We start from the raw sequence: 26,948 nt of genomic DNA, 5'->3' as shown, positions 1-26,948 counted from the left end.
TTTATTGGAAAGCCACTTTTGTTCCCGGTTTCTGACGTTTAAAATAATCAATAATACAAAATAAAGTTATTGCAGTAAAAGTTCTAACAAGATGATTACAAGAGTGATGGATGCAACACAAACTGTAATATATTATATATGTTCTGCTTGTTTTATGGTCTGTTTCAGCCTCCAGTAGAGTTTTCATTGCATGCATATATATATATATATATATATATATATATATATATATATATATATATATATATATATATATATATATATATATACATATATATATATATATATATATATATATATATATATATATATATATATATGTATATGTATATAAAAATGAAAAAAAGAGAAGAAGAACGCAGGATTACAGTGTCTTCTTCCCGGCCGACAGATAATGAAGTCCCCGGTGTCTGATTCACACTCTGCTCTAGCTGTAACCAGAGTTCCGCTGAAGAGGTCGCGCAAGGACTTCTGACGGAGTTCAGCCTGTGCGTCAGCGAGTGCGAGTGTGTGTGTGTGTGTGTGTGTGTGTGTGTGTGTGTGTGTGTGTGTGTGTGTGTGTGTGTGTGTGAGAGTGTGCGCGTGTGCGTGTGTGTTTCATTCAATGAAACGCAACACCCCGCTCCTCTGTCTGAAGCCTCTTCGGAAACAGGTTTGATTATATTTAAAAGCTTGACCCGGGAGAGAAACCCAAACAACTGTCTGCTCTAATATTAGCCGCGCGGCTGCGGGACTATTAGGACTTCTATTATTGTCTGAGGGCGCGGATGGATACCAACTCTTACCAAAAGATTTACACTGTTGACTGTTGGTGGAAAAGAATAGATCAGTTACAGACAAGTAGTCCCCTTTAATGTGAAGGACTGACGGCACGTCCGGAGAGAGAGGGATAAGCCCCTGATATATGAGTAGAGAATGACCTTCATTATCCCTATTATTCATATTATTATCAATAATAATAATCATATATATTGTTTTATTACAGCTTTAAAGGCGCACGTGCGTAAAAGCGTGGAACTGATATATCGTGATGATAAAAAATAAAAAAATGAAACATTAATATTAGCATTCTCCATTAAAACACAAATAATCAACTTGGCACAGTGTGCACAGTGTGCTCTTTTCTTTTTCTTCTTCTTCTTCTTCTTCTTCTTCTTCTTCTTCTTCTTCTTCTTCTTCTTCTTCTTCTTCTTCTTCTTCTTCTTCTTCTCCTTCTCCTTCTCCTCCTCCTCCTCCCCCTTCTTCTTATTTATGACACGTTCAGCCATATATCTTTCAGCATCCTCCGGTTATTGTGGCAAAGAGAAAGTTGCTCGTAACGATGTCACCTGATTGGGATTGAAAGAACTTTGGCAAAGGGAAAAAAAAAAAGAAAAAAAAGAGAGAAAAAAAAGAAGAAGAAAAAAAGAGAAAACTCTCCCCACCCCCAACAGAAGAGGAGCCCGCCCACCAGAGACAGTCCACCCGAGACCCCTTATAGATTTAAAAAGAGAGGCTGCATTCTCAGACTGACACTTATTCAACACTGCCACCTTAAGCAGATTACTTTTCCGCTGCTGTCCAACGCGGAGCTCACTTCTTCTCTCCATCACGTCCAGGATGCCGAAGCACCACCTCCAGCCGGGCTTTTTCCTCCTGGTCGTGTGGCTTTGTCACCTCATGGAACATCAAAAAGTTCAAGGTAAGCTTTCCTTCAAAAGTATTTTTCTTTTATTGGTCTTTTTTTTTTTTTTTTTTTACGTTTTCGTTTTGGAGAAAAAGAAGAAGAAAAAAACTTCAGACTGTGCTGTCAGACAAACACACACACACACACACACACACACACACACACACACACACACACACACACACACACACACGCACGCACGCACGCACTACACCCGCGTCCGAGTGTCGGATACTTGCTGCAACCGAGAAACTTTTCAAAGTGAGTTTCCTTATTATTCTTTTTTTTTTTCGGTGGATAAAATAACTGCAACTGGTCTGATGCATCAAACGGCGCGTGCGCGTCCACAACGCGTCCCGCGAAACAGGTGGCATGTATTGGGCACTTCAAAGTAAGAGACTCTATAGCACGTTGCGGTGGCACGCGAACGGAAGCCGCCGCCGCCGCGCGCTCCAACCTGAGCGCCTGGTCCCTCTGGAGCAGGCGCAGCGGCTCCGGACCCGTGTTCGAACCCCGCGACAACACTTTAGAAATACCCACTCTGAGTTCTTTAAGGGCGTGTTGTGAATATGTTTTACACCCAGCACGAATCCTACCCAGCAGTGTGTGTGTGTGTGTGTGTGTGTGTGTGTGTGTGTGTGTGTGTGTGTGTGTGTGTGTGTGTGTGTGTGTGTGTGCAAACAAATAAGCTTTTTTTTGTGGGGGGTTGCAGTTTTAGATCTTTAAGACAAAATAAAGGGGCAGACTTTTGCAGCTTTTCTTTCGGGTGCTTGTAGTGCAAATATATATCATAGAAATGTGTCCTCGATTTAAGCAGCAGCTCGTGAACACTTCATGGCATGCGCGTGTGTGCGTACATGTGTGTGTCGGTTCAGACATCCTGCTGTAGTCTGGATCAAAGGGTGTTTTTTTCCTTTTTTGCACCGCAAGAAATGGGATAACTATTCCGTTTTTTTTGAGTTGTTGTTTTATATTTAAATCAACTTTACTCCGGCGGGTCGATAAGCAAGGCGTGGTCTGTCTGTCTGTCTGGGATATTGTGCTCAGAGCTGAAGAGCCTCGGCTCTCTGGAGGAGATTGGCTGCTATGTAACGCTGTCTAGACGCTCCTCTGCCCGCTGATAACGAGGAATAAAGGAGCACCCCCACAACCCGACCAGCACGCACTCTGATTTTTTTTTTTTGGGGGGGGGGGGGGGGGGGTACATTGTAATGGCTGTCAGTCACAGATGGGAAAGGCAAGTGTTAACTGTCTGCACAAAAAAGAGAGAAAAAAAGATTTCAGACAAAATACAGCCGGGAGGGCGAAAGGGAGGGAGGGAGGGTCTCGAGTAATACGGCTGCATGCGCGCGCGTGTGTGTCTCTGTGCGCGCGTGTGTGTGTGTCTATCCGTCTGGGTCGGCGGTTTCAGACGTTCGACGTGTGACATTCGAGTTTTTTTTTTAAATCTGTTCTCGTGTTTCACAGCTGGGAACTGCTGGCTGCAGCAGGGGAAGAACGGCCGCTGCCAGGTGCTCTACATGCCCGGGATGAGCCGGGAGGAGTGCTGCCGAAGCGGGAGGCTGGGGACGTCCTGGACCGAGGAGGACGTCCCCAACAGCACGCTCTTCAGGTGGATGATCTTCAACGGCGGAGCTCCCAATTGCATACCTTGCAAAGGTGGAGGTGCACTCATTTCCCTTCGTTATCTTCAACAACACACACCCGCAAAGTCATTCTTGCTTTACAGATTCCCCCCCAAAAAGCGGGGCATCTTTACGCGCGCCAAAGTGCGCATGAGTGATTCCGCAAATGCGCATGCAGCGTCACCTATAACGTGGATGTGTTCCTTCTTTGTGTAGAAACCTGCGATAATGTTGACTGCGGGCCCGGGAAGAGGTGCAAGATGAACCGGAGGAGCAAGCCGCGCTGCGTGTGCGCACCGGACTGCACCAACATCACCTGGAGAGGCCCGGTGTGCGGCTCGGACGGGAAGACCTACAAAGACGAGTGCGCGCTGCTCAAGGCCAAATGCAAAGGCCACCCCGACCTGGACGTGCAGTACCAGGGGAAGTGCAAGAGTAAGTGCGCGCGACGTGTGTGACCTCCTCTCCCTATACTTCTCACGCCTTTTGGGTGCACGTCTAAACTTCTTCTTTTTGTCTCGACAGAAACGTGCCGCGACGTCTTGTGCCCCGGCAGCTCCACGTGCGTCGTGGACCAGACGAACAACGCGTACTGCGTGACGTGTAATCGGATTTGCCCCGAGGTGACGTCACCCGAGCAGTACCTGTGCGGGAACGACGGGATCGTGTACGCCAGCGCGTGCCACCTGAGGCGCGCGACCTGCCTCCTCGGCCGGTCCATCGGAGTGGCGTACGAGGGGAAGTGCATCAGTAAGTGCACGACGCGAGAGAGTGGTGCGCGCGAGAGGGCTGTCGGGAGCGCGCGCCTCTACAGCCCTTGACTTTGAATGCTGTTTCGAGTGCATTTTAGCTTCAGCTCTGCAGTCATTCACTGGGAGTTTATTTTTTTGTGTGTGCCAACATTCCACTGAGGAGGGGGGTCTCTCTCCCAGAAAGAGAGAGAGAGAGAGAGAGAGAGAGAGAGAGAGAGAGAGAGAGAGAGAGAGAGGGAGAGTTTGGTAGTTGCTTGTGTGTTTGCTCAAGAGATGATAGACATCTTATTATTTCCTCATGTTGGCAGCACTATCCCATATGGGAGAGAGAGGGAAGTGGAGAGGGGAGTGCTGGGGGCCATGAAGATATGCTTCAAGTTAATATTTGAGTCAGATGGATTCTTATCCAGAATGCAAACTAAAACATTTCTGTATGCCCCCCCCCCCCCCCCCCCCCCTCCCCCCGCCCACGCACACCCTAGGACTTTTTTTTTTATATTCCTATGTCAGCTTTCCAAAAAAAAATCTAAGCTGTCATCTGATCCTGCTTTGAAAAGCATTCACGATAATCCATCTAATCAAAGATGTCTCCCTTCCTCTCTCTCTCTCTCTCTCTCTCCAGAGGCCAAGTCGTGTGAGGACATCCAGTGCAGCGCGGGCAAGAGGTGCCTGTGGGACGCTCGGATGAGCCGGGGCCGCTGCTCGCTGTGCGACGAGACGTGTCCGGAGAGCCGGACGGACGAGGCGGTGTGCGCCAGCGACAACAGCACGTACCCGAGCGAGTGCGCCATGAAGCAGGCCGCGTGCTCTCTGGGCGCGCTGCTGGAGGTCAAGCACTCGGGATCTTGCAACTGTAAGTAGATCACGAGAGCAAAACAAAAAGAGAAATATGAAAGAGAATGAACACACGACCACAACAACATGCCCTCCTCCCTCTCCGAGCGAAAAGACGATATTCCATGTTGCTTCCCCATCAAAACAAACCTCCTCCTCTCCTGAGAGTGACCCCCCCCCCCCCCCTCTCCCCTCCTCCCCCTCCCAGCCTCACCACCAGGCACATCTTAAGCAAGCAGAAAAGGACTTGGGAAGAGAAGAATGTGCATGACGTTGTCTCTGTAGCTGGCTTTTGTTCTTGTGTTCTTGTTTTTTTTTTTTTATCATTTTTAGATTTTACTTCCACTTTTAGTTTTTTTCTCTCCAATTCTGCAAAACAAAACCACAGAGAGGTAAATGGGGAAGAATAAGAAGCATAGTTTATATCAGCAGACTCAAGACTAGGAATCTGGAGAAAAGCCAACTGAAATAAGAAAGGGGACTGATTGTGTTTGCAGAGGAACAATCCTGATATTCAAAAGTCAAAGTTATGGTCACGATATTGGCCTAAAATCTCATGCATTTTTAAACTTTATTTTTAATCATTAATCATTTAATCAGGTTTATTTTGATGATAGAGTCATATCTTTACAGCTTGTAAATCCCATGGTCGCATTTGCTAATCTCATGGTAATGGTGTATTTGTGTTTTTGTATTATTATTATTCCCCCCCCCCCCCCCCCCCCTTTTTTTTTGGTTGCTTCCGGCTTTAATCAATCAATTAAAAAAAAATGCAACCGCCTCTTGTGACATTCACCACTCTGCCAACATGCCGTGAGGACGGGCCGCGCTCATATGACGTCATGAGGTGATCGTAACATTGGGGCTGCGTTGGCGATGGATTTTGGATTTACTTTGGCCGAACCGTAAATTTTAGTGTCCCCACCTCTGTTAGTGTGTGTGTGTGTCCTCCACACACACACACACACACACACACACACACACACACACACACACACACACACACACACACACACACACACACACACCACTGAGGACCTTGATATGACTGAATCCAAGGGGACCAACTTTATGATCACCTCATGATGCTTTGACAGAAGCATCTCCTTCTCATCTCACCGTTAGAAAAAGACACTCACCAGCTAACTTTTTTGTATTGTGCGTGATGTTTCCAGTGAATGTATTGTGTATCAGAAATGACAAATCTATTTGGATCGATGAGGGACTGCCTGTTTCTTTCTTTTTATTTGATTTTTGTCCCGTACTGTCATTTGCTGTCGCTTTCGTGTGGGGTTTCTTTATTTTTCTTCTTCTTCTTCTTCTTCTTTTTATTTTTGTACGCGTCCGATGTAAATCTCTTCTGTAAAAAGAAAAGAAAATACCTCAGAACTGTGTCGCTGACCTCTGACCTGCTTGCTAAGGCCGGGCTGCGACACAGAATCCTCCCTCCCTGTGTACGTTTGAGCCAGAAAAAGAAAAAGAGAAACTAGCAAATCCGAGAACACAAGAGCACCTTCTTCCTTTTTTTTCTTTTGTGTCACGCGTCTTGCTTTCAGGGAATCGTGCCCAAAAGAGACCCGAGCCACTGGAGCCCATCCATCGCCCCCATACCCAACTTTGTGACTCCCTAACCCCCTCCTCCCCTACAAAGCCTCCCCTTGCACCCTTCTTTTCCATCACGTTGTTCTCTTGTTGCAGCCCTGACTTGTTACATCATAGAAATGTAAGTTTCATGATTGAGGATGCCACAGTGTTTGTTGATGCCAAGTCACACAGACCTTTCCTCACACACAGAGAGATGCAGACACACACACACACACACACACACACACACACACACACACACACACACACACACACACACACACACACACACAGGAGGCTGTGTGCCAGTGGCTTCTTTGCTGTGAGCTTTTTTCTTCTTTTTTTGCAAAAAAAAAAGAAGAACATTCAGTGATATTCTGCGCTGTCGTGGTCCATATTCATACAACAGCTACCATATATTCTCCCATATAGCCATTACAGAAGACCAGGAGGAGGATGAGGAAGATGAGGATTCAGACTACATGGCCTATGTCCATATATCTTCTATACTGGATGGATAGGCCCCCGTCACTAGGGCAAGGAATCATGTCCATACTGTACATTATGTGTATGCTTATTTATTTTTTAAAGAAAAAGGAAGTATACATATAGTTCAGTCTGCTAGATGTTTATTTATACTTTTTTTTTGTCGTTGTGTGTTTTATAATTTATACATTTACAATGTCAGGCTTACTATCTACCATGATATATTGTGTTACCACTCATTTCCCCCATATTTGTTGTTGTCCCTTTTTACTTTCTTTTCTTTCTCTTTTTTTTATCATGAAGAAATATATTTGTCCAAAGAGAAGCAGTGTTATTTATTTGTCATGTTACCGTGTAAGTATAAGTCCTCTCTACAAGCTGTACATTGCATTCCCCGAAGCTGTAAAAAATCTGCTTGTTCCTGTCAAATCTCTATCACAGATGTTTATGTCACACATACGTAAATGCATGTTTAGGCTGTGTGTTTATTTATTGGGAATATATCAATCATTTTATGTACAGAAGTGTTTCCGGTTTGTTTACAACTCATGAGAACTGACCAAAGGGATTATCTCAATGGTTTTGCAAAAAAAAAAAAAAAGAACAAAAAAAAAAAGAGCATTGTAAAGGTTGCAACACAGCAGTGATGAAATGGAAGAGAGAGAAGAAAAAAAAACTAAAAACGAGCCATTTGTATTTCTTTTCTTATTTCTTTGGTTATTTCTCGGTTTCAGCCCTTTAGATTAGTTTCTGAGACGTTATTCAATAGCGTTTATTTTGTCTGACCACATTAGAGCAGAGGCAAGTTTTGGACAATACTTGATTATTTTGGAAACAATGTGCCATTAACATTTTGTGTGCTGTCTTCTTGCCAATGTGCTCCATATTGCTCTCGCAGAGCTAAAGTAGGACTAACGTACTGCAGTACTCTTTCGCTATATAAGACGTCATCACTTTGTTCCTTTTTGTTCCTTTTCTTTCCAGAATGCATTTTTATTTTCAAACATCACAAGAGAAATACAAAATTCTGTTATGAATATATAGTTTTGTATTTTTTATGTAAATGTCATATGTACATACAAAGTTTGATGGTATTTGTACAGATATGAAGAGTGAAACAATAAAAGTTTTTTCCTTATACTTTTTCCTGACTGCTGTATTATTCCTTCAGGAAACAAATGCAGATGTGTTTCATTCAAAGGGACCTAAATTACATTTATAGAACTACATGCATATAGTGATTAAATGCTGAATACGGTGAGATAAGATATATTTATCAGCCGTGAGATATTGTAGAAATATGTTTTATACTGTGGAATCAATCCTTTGATATCTCTGGGTGTATTAGGCTATTCAATCCAACTTTATTTCACACTCAGGGTCCAGACAAGACGGAACACCAAACAGAATAAAACACAGACAAAAGCACAATTAAAATACATAACTGCCTTATAAAGAGACAGCCGTACCAATGCCTCCACAGCTGAGGCTGCTACCGTGAATAATTACACTTTATGTTTGATAAAACCAAGATGATTTCATTTTCAGAGCCATTAACTCAGCAAATAAATGTATACTTATGATTTATATTAACTTCTGCAGCCACAAACATTTTACTGGATCCACACCATCTCGGTCTCTCGTGGGCATGAGGCTTAATCTGATGTTTGCATCAATATGATGATGTATTTAATTAATTTAGATGAGCCAAAATCAAACACGTCTCTCAATGTTTCTGAACCGATATGCCAGAAACATAAGGCTATCATGATGTATCACTATTGTTTCAGAAAATTACATTTGCCCTGATAACGTATGTTATTAATATTGCCACCTTTAATATGTTCCAATACAACTCTGATTAATTACACAAATAACTGTATATGTTGTAGGCCAGCAGTAGAATGTTCAGTCCAATACAGTCCATAATGGCCCTTGTGATCACTCCATAAACTGTGAATTTGCATTTTTAAATTCATACACCTTCTTACCTTCATACAGATTCTTACAACGAACCCTCATAATAAATGAAACTTATCAAAACCATTTAATCAAGCATAACAATATGGTTTATGTATAATAAACCCATGAGACATATTTGCACCACAGTCTGATAGATAACTAAGCAAAAAGTTGAGAATAAAAGTAATGCAATATGCTTCATGCAGCAAAGGTTAATTCCTGTGGATGTGCAGAGTTTCTTTCCATTAACACCATCCCCCTCGTTATTTGTGCGATGAAACAAACGTCCAACGTAAATAGACGGTAGATATGTCTGGACATGTCCCGCTGCATGTAAGGCATCCATGTAAAGTAATCTCGGCTGCTGGCACCAGCCCGCTGTCTCTCAGCCAGCTGTCTTTGCCCGCCCGCTCGCTCGCTCGGTTTGTTCCTCTGCGGTCTCCGTACGTCACTGTTGACAACAATCATGGCGTCCTCAATGTCACTTCTCGGCTTGGGACGTGCATCTGTGCTCAATGCAGCGTATAAATTGGCCCTGAACCCTATCAGGTAATTCCACATGAAGTGCTTATTAACTTTATCTTCATGCGAGTCATTTTGTTGGAAACATGTCGACCAAAGACGACGCAAGCAGGCCGTGTGTGTGTATGTGTGTGTGGGGCAGGTCACAGGCTAGGAAGTGACTTAAGCTAGCCGGCGGTGAAGTCGTTATATAAATCACGTTAAAGGTTTTCGCTATTTATTTGGGGCTCTAGATGTGAGTTTACACACGTGGCTATGTCCTTGGTCGCGTGTCAAGTCTTTAAGGTGACTCGGCTGTCTCTCACGTCGAGGCTATCCCGTGTCCTTATAGCACTTAGCTAGCCAGCTAATTAGCTAAAGCTAGGTTTAGCTAGCTGGTCCTGTTAGACATCAGTATAAACGCAAACACAAGTCAACGCTGCTCACTGCGGCACATGTGTGCTGCTGGACTGGACCACGACCAACATACGGGGACTTTCCTCTGTAGCAGACATCACCGGGAAGGTCACACTGTCTAAGTTGCTAAGTTACAGCTAACCTAACGTTAGCTTCAACCTGACAGCTAGCCTCAAGCTAATACGTCAGTCTACGGTTTCTAGTTTCAGACATTGTGGGTTACAGTTGGGCTTTATAAGATAGTACCTTCGCTGGACATATTCTGTTCTTATTTCATGCATGGTAAGCAAAGTGTACTTCTTATTTTGTGAACTAAACACTGTTGCACACATGGCTAAGTAATGCTCCAGCAAGGTGTAATATCTGTATTCATACACAAATGCAGCTCTAAAACATCCCCCCACAGAAAACAAGTATTATCTAATCTTTTCTGGTCAAAGTCAGCTTTATTGTCAATTCCTCAACATGTGCCAAATATACAGAGGAGTTGAAAAAACGTTTCTCTCCTGTCCAACATATAAAGTGCATACAAACAATTATAAAGATGCCAGAAATGTGCTCAATAGAGATCTATTGTTTAGACATATTTGTCATAGTACATACTTTTACATGTATTCTCTGCACTTTTACATGTATTCTCTGCATTTGACCCATCCTTGGTGATACTAGGGAGCAATGGGCTAGTGAAGCACCCGGGGAGCATTTTAGGGTTCAGTCTTGCTCAGGGACATGTAAGCTATGGGGAGACTGGGGATCGACCACTCATCCCCATGAACCACAGCCACCCATCTATTCTTGCAATGTGCACTATATGTGTGGTTGTCCCGGCGTCAAGAGATACACCCGGTAACTTTTTATGCAATGATTCAATACTATCTGACTTTGAGAAACCAATAGCAATTATATTAACCACAATATTATATTTGATTGAGGTACTGACTGAAGAACATTACAATATGTTATGTCATTACAATATGTTATTGGGTCAGCGTCTCTCAGCTTTAATTAAGCGTCAAGTCATGCAGACATCAGCTGGTGTCGGCCAACACACACCTTCATGGATTAAGAGCCTGCCACTGTTGAATGATGAGGCCGAGAGGTCCCCTAAATAGTGACCATTGGGACAGGACAGGTTCTCATACTTACTTTACTAAGGTGTGTGTTGCAGAAAGGCAACTATGAAGTGAAGAAAGTTTTTGTTTACTCGCTGTTTTTGTTTTTTTGCCTTACAGAGTTGAACAATGTGAGACTTTTTTGCCTCCTCAGCTTTAATATTTAGACATTGGCAACGCCGTGCGATGAGGTCACGAGATTTCAGATGACAGGTTTGATTGCATTGCTTAACGGAAAGATGCATGAATAAAAAATTGATTCCATGGTCTGAATGTGCGTCCATAAATATACCGATGTTAAGACATTTATATTTGATATGACAGTTTGTTGGCTAATAGCGTTGGCTTTAAAGACTCTTTGGCGAAGTAAGGGAACAGGAAGATCAATAGTTGAGCAAATAGTTTGACAAACTGTTGCACATGGTCCCGTTTGGAGAGTAATAAAACAAATAACAATGTTTTGTTGATGACTAATAAATCAATTCTTCTTTTGTTTAACAGTTGCTTTATCACATATTATAAAGAGCCTTGTAAAATGATGCATTGGAAATGATCAGCAGTCAAAATCTCTAAACATTTCATTCTTAATACCATAACATGTAAGTTGTAGGTAACCACTGATTTAAAAATGTCAAACCAACAAACTTTTGCCTTTTATTTTATTGTCTTTATGTGGAACTAAAACTAATGATCAGTCATCAGAAGTGGAATCTGGTCTATTTCCATCCATTCATTAATCGGTTGATAGTACAGGACAGAAACTATTGTACATATTGCGTCTGCAATGTTTATCTATTAAACCTTTTTCTGGAAGTGAGCGCACAAAACCAGGATTCATTCAAGCGATGACTTGAGGGAACAGAAGATACAAGCTAAAAAATAAATTGCATCTATGAAGAATTTTCACACCAGAAACCAAGTTGGTCACAATGGTGTCCTTGATTTGTTTCTTTATATTTCAATTAAATTAGATTAAATTAATTGCGACTATCAGGGTTAATATCTGGAATGTGCTTCTCTGGAGCGGCCCTTCACTCGCTGAGCCTTGATGGCACGTTGCTGTTTTGTGACGGGACTCGGCTGCACATTCACAAAGAGCCACACAGGCCTCGCCTGACAGTCGACCACGGCCAGCATTAAGCACGTCCTGTCATTAGGACGAGAGCGGGAGTCTGCCAGAGATCCACCAGACAGAACTAATAGGTGGCGGGGGGATTCCCTCCTGGTCTCTTATGTTCTCCGTTTCCTCGCCCCGGCCGCCGCGGCCTCCAAGATGGTCGGGGGATGTGGCAGAGCGCAATTTGTTTGTGCAATTTACTGCTTTGTTTCTTGTCCGCCTTTGGCAGTTTGAGCTTGGCGTGTAACGTCTATCTAATGGTTTTCAGGTCTGCAAGCACATCAACATCAATGCTGGCAGGGAAACCAGGACAAGACACGCAACTTATTACTGTTGATGAGAAGTTGGTGAGTATCCCTGTGAGGGCAATGTGACACACAGATTGATGTTTGTCTGATTTGCTGTCTTCCAATTACCCTCCTGGAAGAATAGTTACAAGAGCAACTCCTTAATCCATTGCCAAAATGAGCTTGTATTGGACAGTAGGCTTTTGTGACAATATGAGGGTAAAAGTTATTGCAGGTAGTTCTGTGTGCGCTCGCAGCTCCTCGCTAATCCTCTGTCGGCACTCGTATCAACCTTTGATGAAGAGTTATTGAAGAAGTTGGTCCAGCTACTGAATAGTCGTTTTACGCAATGGAACTTAGGTGAAATGATTTATTATGACAATGTTTGATCCCATTGAAATTCCGATCTGCTTTTGTTCAGGGTCAATTCAAAGAAAAAAAGAATGTAATTTGGAGTATGGGCCAACAATCAAGCTTTAATGAATCCGTGCCCATATCGTACATTGGATAGTTTTCTCATGTCTATGAGGTCACACAAGCTATTCAAAACACATCTCAGTATATTGCAACATTTTGTAACCACAGCTTTAAAAAACAAAAAAACAAGTACATCTCTTGATTCTGTTCTTTTAGAGCAACAGCAATACTATATTTGAGGTTGAGGTCACTTTAAACATTTCCAGCTCACAGTGTGACAAGATATTGTAAATTATGTTTATTCCCAAAAGCACAGAGTACACAGTTGTACATTACACATGTCATTTTTCATCATTGAATTCTTTGACAGTTGCGTTTTCTTTGTTTGGAACCAACAACACCAGGATGCATGTTACAGGCGTCGCCTCTATTGACATGACATAGCTTGCTGTACACGTCTTATCCGGCTCTGTCTTGGTCCCTTCCTACATTTCCATAGTGTCCTCACTGCACACAGATTGTAGTTGGTTGTCTGATTGGTGATTTTGTCCAGAAGTATTTGCGCTCGTCATCTTAAGCATTATAGCTATTCTTCTGTACTGTGTATACTCCTCAAATATGAAAATATGATCACAAGAACAGCCATCTCCAGCACTCCTATAACGTTGTTGGACTCGCTATTCGAAACGCCTACATTACCCACAATGCAACAACGCGTTTGACAGCTTAGTCAGAGATATTAGCCAAATGTTTAATGGTGGAAACCAGTTCACTACTGGTATTCTGCCCGCTGTGCTGCTACTGCAGTACCTTCGGGGCGGCTGTATGAGGGTCATGTGGATGAGTGGTTGTCCTGAAACCACAAGGTAGCCGACGGTTCGATCCCCAGTCTCCCCATAGTTTACATGTCGAATTGTCTTTGAGCAAGACACTGAACCCCCAGCTGCTCCTTAAAATACTAAAGATGGGTCAAATGCAGAGAATAATGTCCTCACCGTGGGACTAATAATGAATTATTCCTTTCCTTCTATGCTGATTATTAGTCGATGAACCGATCGGTCGATGGACAGAAATACATTTTTGATAACCAACTTTTCAAACAAAAATGCCAGACATTCTCTGGTTCCTGCTCTTACGTTTAGATGATGTCAAGCTTTTCTCTATGGTGATGGAAATATTTGAAATACTTGTTCTACTAAACTAAACTGATCCACAAAACAATCAGCAGATCTATCGAATCTAATCGTTATGTGTATACATGGCCAAGAAAACGTCTTTCCCTTTGAAAATTTTGCTGTTAAAAAATGAGTTTCTCTAATCCCCTTCGTACATGTGTTTCTGGAAGTAACAGGAGAACGCCGACTGTGACCCAATAACAGAAAAGGGAAACGTTGCAGATTTCCCACCAGCTGCGCACCGGTGCATTGTGGGTCGCGTGTGCAGATGAGGGTGCGAGCTCCCCGATCATTTGCCAGTGACTGACGCTAAAATCCCAGTTAAGCTAACGTGCCGTATTTTGGTCCGTTTTCCCGGCAGCAGTTGGAGACGAAGTCGGCGACTTAAACTTGTCAACAGGCTGCGGCTCGGACCCGAAGAGCGGGTTTCAATTTAAAATGTGTAATCAAAGTCGGCTCACGGGTCAACGGGTGGCGATGAATTCAGAATTACCCTCTTTTTTTTCTTTCTGTGAATGATGTGGTACAGCTGTGGATAGCTTTATATTTCATCAGACGGGGGCCTCTTTTCATTAAGTGATAAAGCGCAGCCTGAACATCGGTTAGCATGCATTTGAAGTGGCCAAGGTTACCAACCCCAAAACAAGGAATGATCTTTTTTGAAGTGAACGCCTCGTCATTAAAAAGAACAAAGGAGATAGGAGATAGCGGAGGAAAGAGGGTGTTTGGGGAGAATGTGGGAGTCTGTTGTGGACTTGCTTCGGGGGTGGGGGGGTTTCTGTGTGTGGGCAGCGTCAGGACGCTTTTGTTCCAGACCAAAGCTGACCGTACTGGCAGACAAACCTTTGGCTGAGCGGAGTGTCTGTCTCTGTCCTCTCAGTAGGGGCCACTGAGAGGAAGAGGAGAGAGAGAGAAAAGGGCCTCAAAAACGAGGAGGGGGTTGAAAGAAAAGAAGCTTGCATGGACAAAAAAAGTTTGTGAGACACCCTGAGACCCGCGGAAAAGAAAAAAAAAAAAAGACAGTGGCCACTTCAGTGTTTGTCGGCCACAGAGGTTCCTTTGTGGCGTGCTGTGGCTGGAGAGAGAGAGAGAGAGAGAGAGAGAGGGCGAGAGAGAGGGAGAGAGAGCCCTCTTAGCCCTATAGTCGGCACGCTGGTCCCTCATCAGGCCGTCAATAAGTGCAAATTGCTTTCTGGATCGACCAATCAAAAGGTCTCGATCCGCTGAGAGGTTATGCCGGGTCTGCACGCTGTCCTCTCTCTCTAATAACCTCATTTCGACGAGGTTTGCATTTTGGTCAGGGTGAATTAGATTTTGAACTCGCTCCAAAATAATCAAAATAAAAATCCGTCTGAATGTCTTTGCGGCGGCCGTTATCTTGTCCTTGGGTCTGTCGTCTGTCCCCCAAAAACATGCCCACCTTGGCAGGAACGTGCCTCTGCAGTGTGTCAGGCCGTCTCTCTTACGGGCAAATGGCAGCGATGAAGGGCAATAATGTGAGCTAATCCAGTGAAGAGGATTTTTACTTTATTTTATGGGATTTGTGAACAATTTAGCAGGAGGTTGCAGACAAAAAAAAGAGACTCTCCACCTATTTGATTCGTCATTAACGTGGCTTTAATCAATGTTTTCGATGAAAACGATGGATCAAATGACTCGTAGGGATATACCCACAGAAGTATCACCCATTTCTGAGCTGTTTAGTTTTTTAACTCATTGTTTTGGCAGTAAAGCTCTACAAAACCCACTGCACACTTCCTGTCCAACAGAAAACGGCAGGTAGACAAAGTTATTAACTAGGTGGTCCCCAGCAGCTTATAGCCTGTTAATTCTCTCAGTGGAGAGCTAGAAGGAGGGAATATTGGACCACGGTTTTCCAAGTAGACATGAAAACAACCCTCTTTTCATTCCAGCTTGCCTTATCATCTGAAAAGGTGATCATAGGTTGTGTTCACAGCTCGTTTCCACTGGCCTGAAACAATTTATTTCAGTTTTTAATAATGTTTTTGTGCGTGCTTCTAAATTGTGAGGATGTGTCTCGTTGTTAATGAAATATATAAATATTTTGACCTGGACAAAACGAATCCTTTCCTCGTTCAAATTTCAAACTTAAACGTGGGTTTGTTGATTTTTGTGAGCTTTTAAAAATATGAGCAAAAACTCTGAAGGCATTGTCTGAATGTCAGTAATAATGCCAAATAAAAAAGACCTGCGTGATGGAGCTCCTGCGCCCAAAGCCGTTCCCCACAGTGCCCGATGCCGACCGGCCTTTGTTCATAATTACTGTTTGATTAAGCATGCTGGGCAGCTCCCAGGGTCCGGGCTGGCCGGCTAGTGATACACGGCTTTACACGAAACGTCTGTGACCTCCTTCAATTAGAGTCGGGCCTTTCCGCTTCACTCTCGGGGCCCTTTTTGGCCCAAACGGCCGCGGTTATAAGCTTGGCAGCTGCCCCAGTGTGGCCGTAACACGATGTCCTGCGTCTGAGCCTCGCTTCCGCTTCAGCCGGGGCCAAGTGCGCTCCCTCGCTCCACATAAAGACAACACCTCCATCTTAAAGCGCTCGTGAAGCCTCGTTATAGAGTTCTCTAAAGGAACTCTGGGCTTTTTTTACGAGACAGAGGAGGACAGTTATTAGAGAGCGGGGTGAACGAGGAGGGGGTGGAAGAAGAAGGGAGGTGGAGAGAGAGACAGAGAGAGAGCATTAAATTGGTCGGACCGTCCCGGTTCGCTCCTCTGAAATCTCCGGTTTCCCCGTGCGCTCCATCAGGCGGCAACGTCGCACATCTGGACGAAAGATGTCGGGGGTTTGATTGCGGTAAACGTTGTTGGGTCTAGAGGCAGGTTGTTGGTGGTTTTCAAAAGGCCCAAATTGAAATCAGATGTGAAAAAAGAGCCCGAATCCGTCCATCAGGAGATACCAGGAGAATCCCCCGAAATACAGAACGACTCAAGGGGAGCCGGCTCAGTCGGACGTCTCCGATTCGACGCGGCACTTTAGCTTGAGAACTCAATTTCCGCAGATTTTCTTTTTTTTAGAGTGTCGCGGGCCAAAGTAGGAGGATTCTTTTGACCGCTGCGACCCTCAAACGGGTTCTCGCTTTCACAATCGGCGATTGCGAGAAAATAAGCGTGCAGATGCAACAATAAATTGGGGGGGGGGGGGATGCAGCTATCTCAACTGTGAGGACATATTAAAGCACAAGCCGTTCTAAGTCTGCTATATTCTCTCCGCCTGTCTGGCCTCAGACACAGTGACTTGCAGTGGAGCACATTCCCCTCCTCCTCCTCCTCCTCCTCTTCCTCCTCCTCTCCCACCCTTCCTCCCTCCGTCGCACAACATAGACAACTTAAGTGTCTGTTTTGTCTGGTTCTCCCTCTCATACGGCGGCGCGCTTATGCAAAATCTCCCCTCGGCTCAAGTTTGGAGTAGCGGGTCAGAGGATGTTGGTCTTTGAAGAGTGCCAGACAAGAGGCTTTATTATGTATCATCCACTAAATGGTATTTCATTCGTTAACACTCTCTTCCACAGAGACTAAGCCTCTTAAGAGGACTCCTCAGACCCCGTCAGCGCCGGGTACTTTTAGGAAGTGTCTGGCTGCTAAGTGTTGTGCTTAAAGAGCGGATAGAAACCGGCTACTTCTGTCTGCCTACATTTCCAATCTATTCTCGACACTTTTAAGCTAATAGCTCTTTTTTTCTGATTTGTCCTGAAGCGCGGCGTCGAGGAAATTGCGATGTTTGCTGACGTTCTATAAACCGACCGGTAGGATAATCGGTTTGTCTCAGCACTTTATTTTGTACTTAATTTAATATCTATCGCACTGTTGTTGTTGTCGATTGTCTCGTCTAATGTTAGGGGGAAAAAAATCCCCGTTTGTGTAAACATACCTGACAAATAAATAGCTCTGATTAACAATGAAAATAGCCGCTAAATACTGAGATTTCTTTTGATAACAAAATGTCCCAAAAATGTGCCAAAGGTTCTTTGTCCACCAGGCCAAGGCCTCAAAGATTAGTTTAGTTTACAAATGAGCCATGAGCCGTTTTTGGTGTGTTTTATTTCCTTGATAAATCATAGTTCCTCATGAAGAATACCCATAAACTCTTCTTTGAGATGCCGCCCAGCACACACGGTGTGTCTTCATTCAATGCTTTCATAATCCCCCCCCCCACCCCCGTCCTCTCCTTCCGATTCCTCGCCGGTATGCGTAATGTGAGAATGGAGATGACCCTCATGCCAGCTGCTTTGCGTTCTCCAGCGTTAAACCACTCCCACACATGAGGGACGCAACATAATATTTGTTTCTATTAGAGACCCCCCCCTCCTCCCTATGTCCAATCAGTAATTGGCACGCTTTCTCCTCTTCAAAGCGTCTGAAGGTGGGAACCGGCCGAGGCCGATGAGTGAGGCTCTCGGTCTGGGTGTGGGCCGGACAGTGGGGGGTTAAGGGTGACGTGTTTGGGCTTTCACCACATGCTGACTCAACATGATTCAGCTCGGATGACCTCCTGACCCCTCCTGGCTGCGAAGGCGCAATTTTTTTTTGTGTGGGGGTGGGGCGGTGTTCCTGCTAAGATGAACTGTACTTGTCGGCGTGCACCGTTACCCGTACCTCTGTCTGAGCCAGTCATGCACAAACATCCTTTATTTGTTTGTGTGTTTAGTAGCTGCACTAACAGGGAGGAGTCGGAGTAGATTTGTAAACCCTCACAAGTCTTAAACATAAGACCACCGGCACCTCGAGGACAATGTTCTGGGATTAGAAGGCGCAGGCGTCTGCAGGGATTGATTATCTTCATCATTGATTAACAATTCCTCAAGTATTTTGTTCGTCAAAACCACGGTGATATATTTTTAAATGACTTCTGTCCAACTAAAGGCCCAAAACCCAAAGCTATTCAGTTTCTAATAGTCAAAAAACTAATCCTTACACTGGAGAAGCTGTAACCAGAGAATGTTTTGGCGTTTTTCCTTCATTAAAGCAAAGTCAATATAATAACTTCACGTCTCACTTCTCTGGTTTATTGACGCGTTAATCAGAATTGAGCCGGGATCATTGCAGGAACAGATGTGAATTTCCTTTTTTTAGGGGTTTATTTTAGGTTTTAAATGATCCTCTTGTTGGAGATCCACACAAAGGGAGTATCGGGTGATTGTGTGGAACGGACGCTCATAAGTGAATGAGCAGAAAAGGTGTCCAGGAGACCGGGTCCTCAGACTCACCTGTTTATTGAAGTTCTGGTTCCACGTTGTTTGTTTTTACTTCACCATTTTCTCAAGGATGCCTCCGAAAGCGATCGTCTAGCTTTCGTTAAACATGAACATCCGGCAAATCACTTTTTAACTGCAGGAAACGTGAACACTCACACACTACGGCGGAGTTTTAGAGCTTTGGAAACGGAGACGATCACGTGACTGAGCGACAGGTCGACCTCGTCGTCGGTCTCCGGTCCCTCTTTTCGTCCATTGCCGTTCTTCCTTTTCTGCAACTAAACCAACTGCAGTGAGTCGAAAATCTGCTTCCTGTCATACGGCCAGTGTACGTGAAGGGTCACGTGACGTGGGAAACACCTGGATGGATGGAGAGTAGAGTGGATGTCCCCATTGGCCCTCGCTCTTTCAAAAGGAATCGGCCAGCTGATGATGCCTTTGCCTCCACATCAAACAGAAAAACATATTTTTTTAGTTTCTTCCCGTCCAGATTTACATCTTTCCTGTAACTGTTTCATACTGTGTTCGTCGGCCGCTGACATGAGTTCGACCATATGTTGTAAGAGCAGAGTGTGTGTGTGTGTGTGTGTGTGTGTGTGTGTGTGTGTGTGTGGTCTGGCGAGCGAGAGAGAGACGGCGGATGCGCTCGCAGCAGACAGCTGGTGGCGATCGCAGCGGAGAAGAAATTAACAGTAAAGCTGTCAAGTGGCAGCAAATGTGTAGGTTTCAGTTTGAATAAACGCTGCAGGACTAAGCCCCGCCCCCTCCAAGCTGCCGCCCAAACGCCGGCCTGGAAGCTGTTCATATTATTGTGGAATGTCTAAACCCTGTGCTGGATTATTTGCCCCCAAACATATCTTGTCATATGATACACTACTTCAGTAGACTTTGAGAACAAATAGGCTTTTAATTGGAGCGCGAAAGGAATTCATAATATCGACACGGCCGACTCTCCAGACGTATTCTCTCGTTTCCGCCTTTTAACTTGTGGACGGAGCTGTTTCCGTTCTTCATGCTCAGTTTAGCTCCTCGTTTCCTGGCCGCTGTTAATTCACTCTTAATGAACCGACATCAGTGGAATCTTCTGACATAAATCTCACCTGGAACGCCAATAAGTGTTGGGCTATTCCTTTAAAATCAGTATATTTCTTTGGCTGATGTGATGGGTGGTTCTATTCATGTTAACCCAGGTTTCAATTCACCCCCATTGTCACATTAATCAAGCGGGAGATTTAAAATGGATTCTTAATTGGTTTTCATAATTTACACCACAGGACACTTCTGGTTTTTACTCACAACCTGAATACCGTTTGTTCCACAAAATGTTCAGATTTAGAGAGAAAGACAACTGTTTTTGATGCTCTTTCTTTGTACTTTTCTTGCTTCTTGACATCTGATACCTAGTTATCTCCTTTAACTTTTCCCCGCTGCCGCACAGCGAGGACTGTGCATCTTGTCCACACAGAAATCCTCCAGCTCGGTCTCTGTTTTTGGAGCATTAGGGGTCCCGGCTCTCAGCATTCTGGTTGGCCCCACAGCGACAAGTCCCTATGCTCTTTATTTGGCACGTAGCCTGGAGGTGTCAGGAATACCGACACGCTTTCAAGTGACGGGGACTTTGCCGGCCCTTTCTTAAGCCCGGCATTCTGCCTGCCCAGCCAGGTATTGTCGGGCCCCGTGAAGGCCCTGTGAATAGTGTCAAACTTGATAGTTCTCATTTTGCTTCCTGTACATGGCAGAAGAAAAAGTGCCCACCGTGTGGGTTTTCCTTTTGTGAAGGCCCTCTCTAGTCTTCCTGGGAACACACCACATTCCAGTCACAATCATTCTCTTTGTGAATCCGGGTATTGTGGGTGAGTCTGTTATGCCGATAACCCTCCTGGCTTTCAGTGTTATGCATGCAAGTATCATAGAAGTCTAGACTCGTATTTTTGCAAACAATGCCAGATAATGAGCAGAGTGTTTTCAGTGATTTGGCAGAGCTTTTTGTTTTGACACATCCTCCCTCATTCATGAAGGACCTTTTGTGCTCATCCACGCCTAAGATGTGATTTAAGGCCCGCTACATCTGGACAAATTATTGCTCCTAGCTTCACCATACATGGGCCTCATGTGTCAGTTGTGGTTTATGTAACGTACATACGCGTAACCATAGTCTGGCTCCGCTAATCCCGAGGGTGTAATTCCGAATGCGTCTCGGAGAGGGATTTCAGAAGACACCCGACAACACAGCCGCTAAACGCCTGTGACCGCGGGGTTTGATTTACCTCGACTCAGAAGGTACTTTTCTGTTGCTTGATTCACAACTGGATATGTGCTGCGGTCCAACGTGCGTAAAGTATTTTAACGGTTCTTGTCTGGCGTCCAAAACTCTCTCAGGAAGTTTTTCTAACCGCTCCTTTTTTGATCGGTTCCCGTTAAAATAATACTAAAACGTGTTTTTGATCGCAAACCCCCGGCGTCTCGTTCTGTCTGCGTTGCATTGTGTCGTGAACCGTCCACCATTACCCCCTTTCTGGGTGAGGAGAACATGTTTTCCTCCTCTGTGACAAGAAGGAATTGTTAAGGTTAAGTAGATAGGGCAGCCGGAAATAATTACCAAGCACTTGTGAAGTCCCTCCCCCCCCATCCCTCCTTTGTTCGTCCTTTCCCTTTCATTTTAACAATCTTTACAGCGTGCAGATCTTGTTTATGATTAAATTCTGCCGGGTCTCGTTTGGCGCGAGACGTTTCCCCCGAAAACGAGGAAAGAGTTTAAGCGACCGGACCGGCAAACGGCGACGTTTTTTTTTTTTTTTTTTTTTTTAAATGCCTCCTGGTGCCAAAAGGGAGAGGCGGGCTTTTGTGTGTGTGGGGTTCACGCACAACGACCTCCCCTCTACAAATCAACTGGCACATGACAGACAATGATGAAAATTTGATTCTTTGAAGTTTTGTAACGGCCATTGAAATGTGTTAAAAAAAAAAAAAAAAAGTTGCATTGAAAGGAGAGCGCCCTGGAAAGCCCTCAGTCTCTGGGTGGCTGGTGCCGGCGCGCTGGGAGGTTCGTCTGTGTTTTGTCGCCGACTTCCCATTGCTTGTTTGCTAATTCCCTGAAGAATTGGACCAGATCCTTGATAGGAGCTTGAAGGGGCTCCAGTTGCTCAGGAATATGCATTTAGTCCAGCCATAGGCCCCTCCCCCTCCTCCTCTTCCTCCTCCTCCTCCTCCTCTTGTCGCGCTGGCCTACTTTCTGATGGTCTGGAATAAATCACCTCAAGTATTAGGCATTAATTTCATCTACCTCAATGCAAAACTCTGAATAACAGCACAAAGATGGCTATTATATTAAATGTATCCTTTGAATGCAGCATTTACTTGTTTCCTCTTTTTTTGTTTACACATATATAAGCTATAGTTTCTTTTAATATAGTTAATATAGGTCTCACTTGACCCCTGAACTCTTTCCTCTGCCCATCGAACACTGACGGACATTATTCATGTCAAAACATGAAACACCTCACAGACGGTTTATTATAGTCGTGCTGGCGGAGGCAAAGATTCCCCACAAAGGAATAGGAGTTTTTGGATTTTTTTTTTTTTTGGTGGGGATTTTTCACGTTTTATTGTTTTTCTGACACTTGAGCTATTTTTGACCCCGATATTTAAAAAGTGGAAATAAATCTCCAGCGCAAACATATCGAGTACTTTTTATAGCCGCTGAGCCTCTTCTGACTGTAAAGACGCGCTGCCAGAGCTTGAAGTTGTATTTTACAACACCTGCACGCTGACTGAGGGGATGACCTTTCTCCACAAACACGCACATACATCTTCGCAGGGAAGGAAAAACAGATCCGTCACAAAGTCGGGAGGTTTTCTGGAAGCCCGCCGGTTGCTCTGCAACACAAAACAAACAAACATGTCCGTTTGTTATTATCGTACTCAGGATTTTTCGTACAGATGATTTTCTTCGCATTAACGGGAATATTTGATTTAGAGGCGGCCGGTAAACCGGTTCTGGTCCGACAGTATTTTAATGAAGTCTTTCTTCATGTGTGTTTAGGATTCTTTCGTTTTCTTCAAAGAAGTATCTTGTTTGTTTGTGTTTTTAATCAGTCAATCATTACAATACAATATTCTATATAATATACAAAACAGAAAGACTGAAAAGGTAGAAGCAAATGCTTTTATATTCCTATCCTAAATTATTATCAATTAAATCAGATAATTAATTTGAAATGAAGAAAAAAAAATATATATATGTATATTTATATATATATGTGTGTGTATGTATGTATATATATATATATTTCATTCCCACTTGTAAACCTCAAAAATTGTTTTATAAATAATCCTTTTGAAAACCTGTCGTTTTCAGTGTAACATAATTCCCATTTGGCTGCCTTTAATTTAAAAGTTTTTTGTTATTTCCAAGTTCTATTAAATCTATTGTCATGTTATTCCCTCCGTACCTCTTTTTCATTCCTATTTGGAGCTTATAAGCACATTCCCAAATATGTATTTTGTGATACGGTGATGTAATATCGTCACTGCAGAACCCCATCATGTAGATTTTATTTAATATTGCCTACCCCTTTAATTCCCCGTCCCAGTTCCTTACAGTCCGACCTGCTTCATCTCCGTCTGTCCTCAGGACATCACCAGCGTGACCGGCGTCCCGGAGGAACACATCAAAACACGCAAGGTTCACATCTTCGTTCCGGCCAAAACGGCCATGCAGTCGGGGGTCAACGGCACCAAGAAGTGGAAGATGGACTTCGACACCAGAGAGCGCTGGGAGAACCCGCTGATGGGCTGGGCCTCGACGTAAGAGCCTCCCGCCTGCACCCGCTGCAAGAAATGAGGATTATGATAATAATAAAAATGACTGTGTGGCTAACGGCTCTTTTTGGCCTTGCAGGGCGGATCCCTTGTCCAACATGGTGCTCTCCTTCTCCTCCAAGGAAGATGCCGTCGCTTTCGCTGAGAAAAATGGTAATTCAAGAATCTTCCAAAATCTTTGAGGGAAACATTTAAAGTGAAACTTTTGTATAAAACTAAACGTAAAAGGTGAGTACAAGGCCAACCGGCTCAGTTTCAATGACCACAATTGAAGTCTATTTTAAAGATTTTAAAACGTTATTAGTTGTATTAGTAGTACTGGTAGGAGTGTGTTACTGTTGCGATGCTGATAACAAGCGAGGTGGTTGCCAGTTGTGCGTCATTGTCTGCATCAGGGAGTGATGACTGCTGCAGTAACCAGACTCAATCTGGATCAATGTGCACTTTTTATTGCCGGCACGACAACCAATTCATTTTAAAGTTCGCCGGAGACGCCGTCATCGTCGCTCTCATCCTAGCCGATGAAAACCGTCGCGGTCCTGACACATTGTTTTACGCCTTGCTGAGAAAACGGGTTTTTAATAATCGATTAATCTGTCGATTCTTTTTCCGATTAATCGGATGAAAAAACTAAATTCACAGCGCAAAGAATCTTCAGAAAGTGCAGAAACGGGTTGAACTCCTTGAACGTCCCTGAGCTGTAAGTAATAATAAAAAATGAAAGAAATGGACGAACACAAAACATACACATGTATGCTTTACATCTGCCAAATATATAATATATATATATATATATATATATATATATATATATATATATATATATATATATATTCTTTTTAAATAAAGTGCACAAAAAGATGTATATTTTTGTTTAAAGGGACCTGAACTGTCAGAACAATAAATAATTTATAAAAAATAAAGAAAAATACAAATCAGAAAACTTAACAGGATTTGTTTGAACGTCAGAACTTGTTCACTACACTACACTCACACACACACACACACACACACACACACACACACACACACACACACACACACACACACACACACACACACACACACACACACACACACACACACACACACACACACTGAGAACTCAGAACGAGAGATGAGAACACAGTTCAACTTTACATCATACAAAACAAATCAGAATAAACTGAAGGGGTTAACGACATACTTACATTCTGTAGATGCCTGAACATGAGGCTCTGAGTACACACACACACACACACACACACACACACACACACACACACACACACACACACACACACACACACACACACACACACACACACACACATCATACACACACATCATACACATGTTCCATCATAAAGGGTTATTGCTACTGAACATGTTACCAGATGGCTTTTCGCACTTCCCCACGTTGAACATTAGGAAAAATAATAACTTACAGTCTGCACTTTACCTAAAAAAAAAAAAAAAAAAAAAATTATTAATTAGATATCGAACCACAAATCCAAGCAACAATTACTCTGCATGTCATGAAGCCACATAACACCGGACGTGGTGAACGCAGTTCTGCACTGGACCTCAGAGGCTATATTTATGTATTTATATATTTATATATTTACACATTACCCGCGGTATTTTAAAACGAAGAGACGTGGTTTCAATAAGTCGTTATCTAACCCAACAGCTCAAACACGGGGAATGAATGACTAGCTAGCGAGCTAACGACAACCGTTAGCCTAGATGCTAAGTTATTGTAGCAAGCCATTCGACCACGCAGTGACATAGGAAAGGATGCAGCGGCCTGCACCGCGTGTTGAGTGGCGTAATAGTCGCGCGACACAACAAATCCATAATGGAATTCTTTATCCAACTTTTTTATCGTTGTCGCAGCCCTACTGTTGTCGTACACTTATTCGTGGTGCAAAAAACAATATCAACCTCGTTCCGGGGAATGAAGGGTTTCGCTGCGTAATATTTGCGTTCTGTTTTAAAAGCACTCACGACTAAGATGACAATAAAAAATAAATGAGTAAAAACGCCCCGGCGTGCAACACATTCCTTCAGTGTTCGCACCTTATTAAACCCTTCAAACCAGGATTGACATCAGGTGATAACGAGTCGTAAAGCATGCATTCACGGCACCAGAGACGGGTCCTGAGTCGGTAACTCTTGACGGGATCGGACCTGTAGCCGTAGTTTCCTCATCAGAAGGTTCACTTTGAGACCCGAACCATCTGGGGAGGTTTGTTGAAGCGAAGCAGAGGGACCCGGCGTTCTGTTTATTGCACCGTGAGAGTGATTAGTGAAGTTCTGCCTCCACACAGCCTGTTGATGTCTACAAAACACCCCATTGTGTTTGGAACGCGTCCAAAGTGAACAACCGCCATCACTTACCCCGTGTTTCTGCTTCAGGGTGGAGCTGGGACGTCACGGAGAAGAGGACCGCAAAGCCCCGGGTGAAGTCGTACGGAGCGAACTTCTCCTGGGACAAGAGGACCAGGAGGTCCGCTAAGTAAACCGAAGACACCCATCCGTCGTCCCACGGCCGACCCGAGTCATTTCTTTTGTCAATAAATGCATAATTGCGTGTGTGAACCAAACATTTGGGTCCTTATCGCTTTATTCTTCAAACATTCACCTCATTACCGACGACTTAACGTCGTCTGTCCGATTAATGAAGTGTTTGTTCTGTGTCGAGTTGTGCAACAGAAGAACAAAAAAAGAAAAAAGGGGGGAACATATTATTACAATTAGCACCAGATTTAAACACCGGGATAAACATATCTGGAGGCCAAAACCACAGACATTCTTTCCTGCTGGTCTCTCTGCTGTTACCTGCAGTGTTTCCAGAGCTGCCTTCAAACTGAAAGGACTTTTTCTGTTACGTCATCTGTGCATTGAGGTTATGCTTTCTGAGCTTTGACCTAAAGTGGTTACTTTAGCCTCATGGAAAACCTGGAAAAGTCAGAGTTTTAAAATGGTTATTT

At 43.8% G+C, this 26,948-nt stretch overlaps 2 protein-coding genes across 2 annotated transcripts; both read left to right on the top strand.

Annotated features, from left to right (window-relative positions):
• Nucleotides 1-1,477: 1,477 nt before the first annotated feature.
• On the top strand, nt 1,478-4,904 carry fsta (follistatin a; the record flags this gene model as incomplete). Its single annotated transcript, XM_079221646.1, has 5 exons — nt 1,478-1,681; nt 3,134-3,325; nt 3,508-3,726; nt 3,817-4,041; nt 4,666-4,904. The coding sequence occupies exons 1-5, from the start codon at nt 1,600-1,602 to the stop codon at nt 4,902-4,904; spliced, it is 957 nt and encodes a 318-aa protein (XP_079077772.1). The 5' UTR covers nt 1,478-1,599.
• A 4,445-nt stretch (nt 4,905-9,349) lies between these two features.
• Nucleotides 9,350-26,555, top strand: ndufs4 (NADH:ubiquinone oxidoreductase subunit S4). Its single transcript, XM_079221793.1, has 5 exons — nt 9,350-9,458; nt 12,325-12,403; nt 23,786-23,958; nt 24,053-24,126; nt 26,374-26,555. Exons 1-5 carry the CDS (start codon nt 9,376-9,378, stop codon nt 26,475-26,477), a joined length of 513 nt encoding a protein of 170 aa, XP_079077919.1. The 5' UTR covers nt 9,350-9,375; the 3' UTR covers nt 26,478-26,555.
• Nucleotides 26,556-26,948: the final 393 nt, after the last annotated feature.

Source organism: Taurulus bubalis (genome assembly GCF_910589615.1).
Source record: "Taurulus bubalis genome assembly, chromosome: 8".
Lineage (NCBI taxonomy): Eukaryota > Metazoa > Chordata > Actinopteri > Perciformes > Cottidae > Taurulus > Taurulus bubalis.
The sequence above is the reverse complement of the archived record's forward strand: the minus strand, read 5'-3'. Positions and strand labels throughout refer to the sequence as shown.

What these genes read in the sequence shown, in the direction of transcription:
- ndufs4 (XM_079221793.1), top strand. Translation starts at nt 9,376, where the DNA reads ATGGCGTCCTCAATGTCACTTCTCGGCTTGGGACGTGCATCTGTGCTC. An exon ending in TTACTGTTGATGAGAAGTTG is followed by an intron (nt 12,404 to 23,785) that starts GTGAGTATCCCT and finishes GTCTGTCCTCAG; the next exon opens with GACATCACCAGCGTGACCGG. An exon ending in CGCTTTCGCTGAGAAAAATG is followed by an intron (nt 24,127 to 26,373) that starts GTAATTCAAGAA and finishes TTTCTGCTTCAG; the next exon opens with GGTGGAGCTGGGACGTCACG.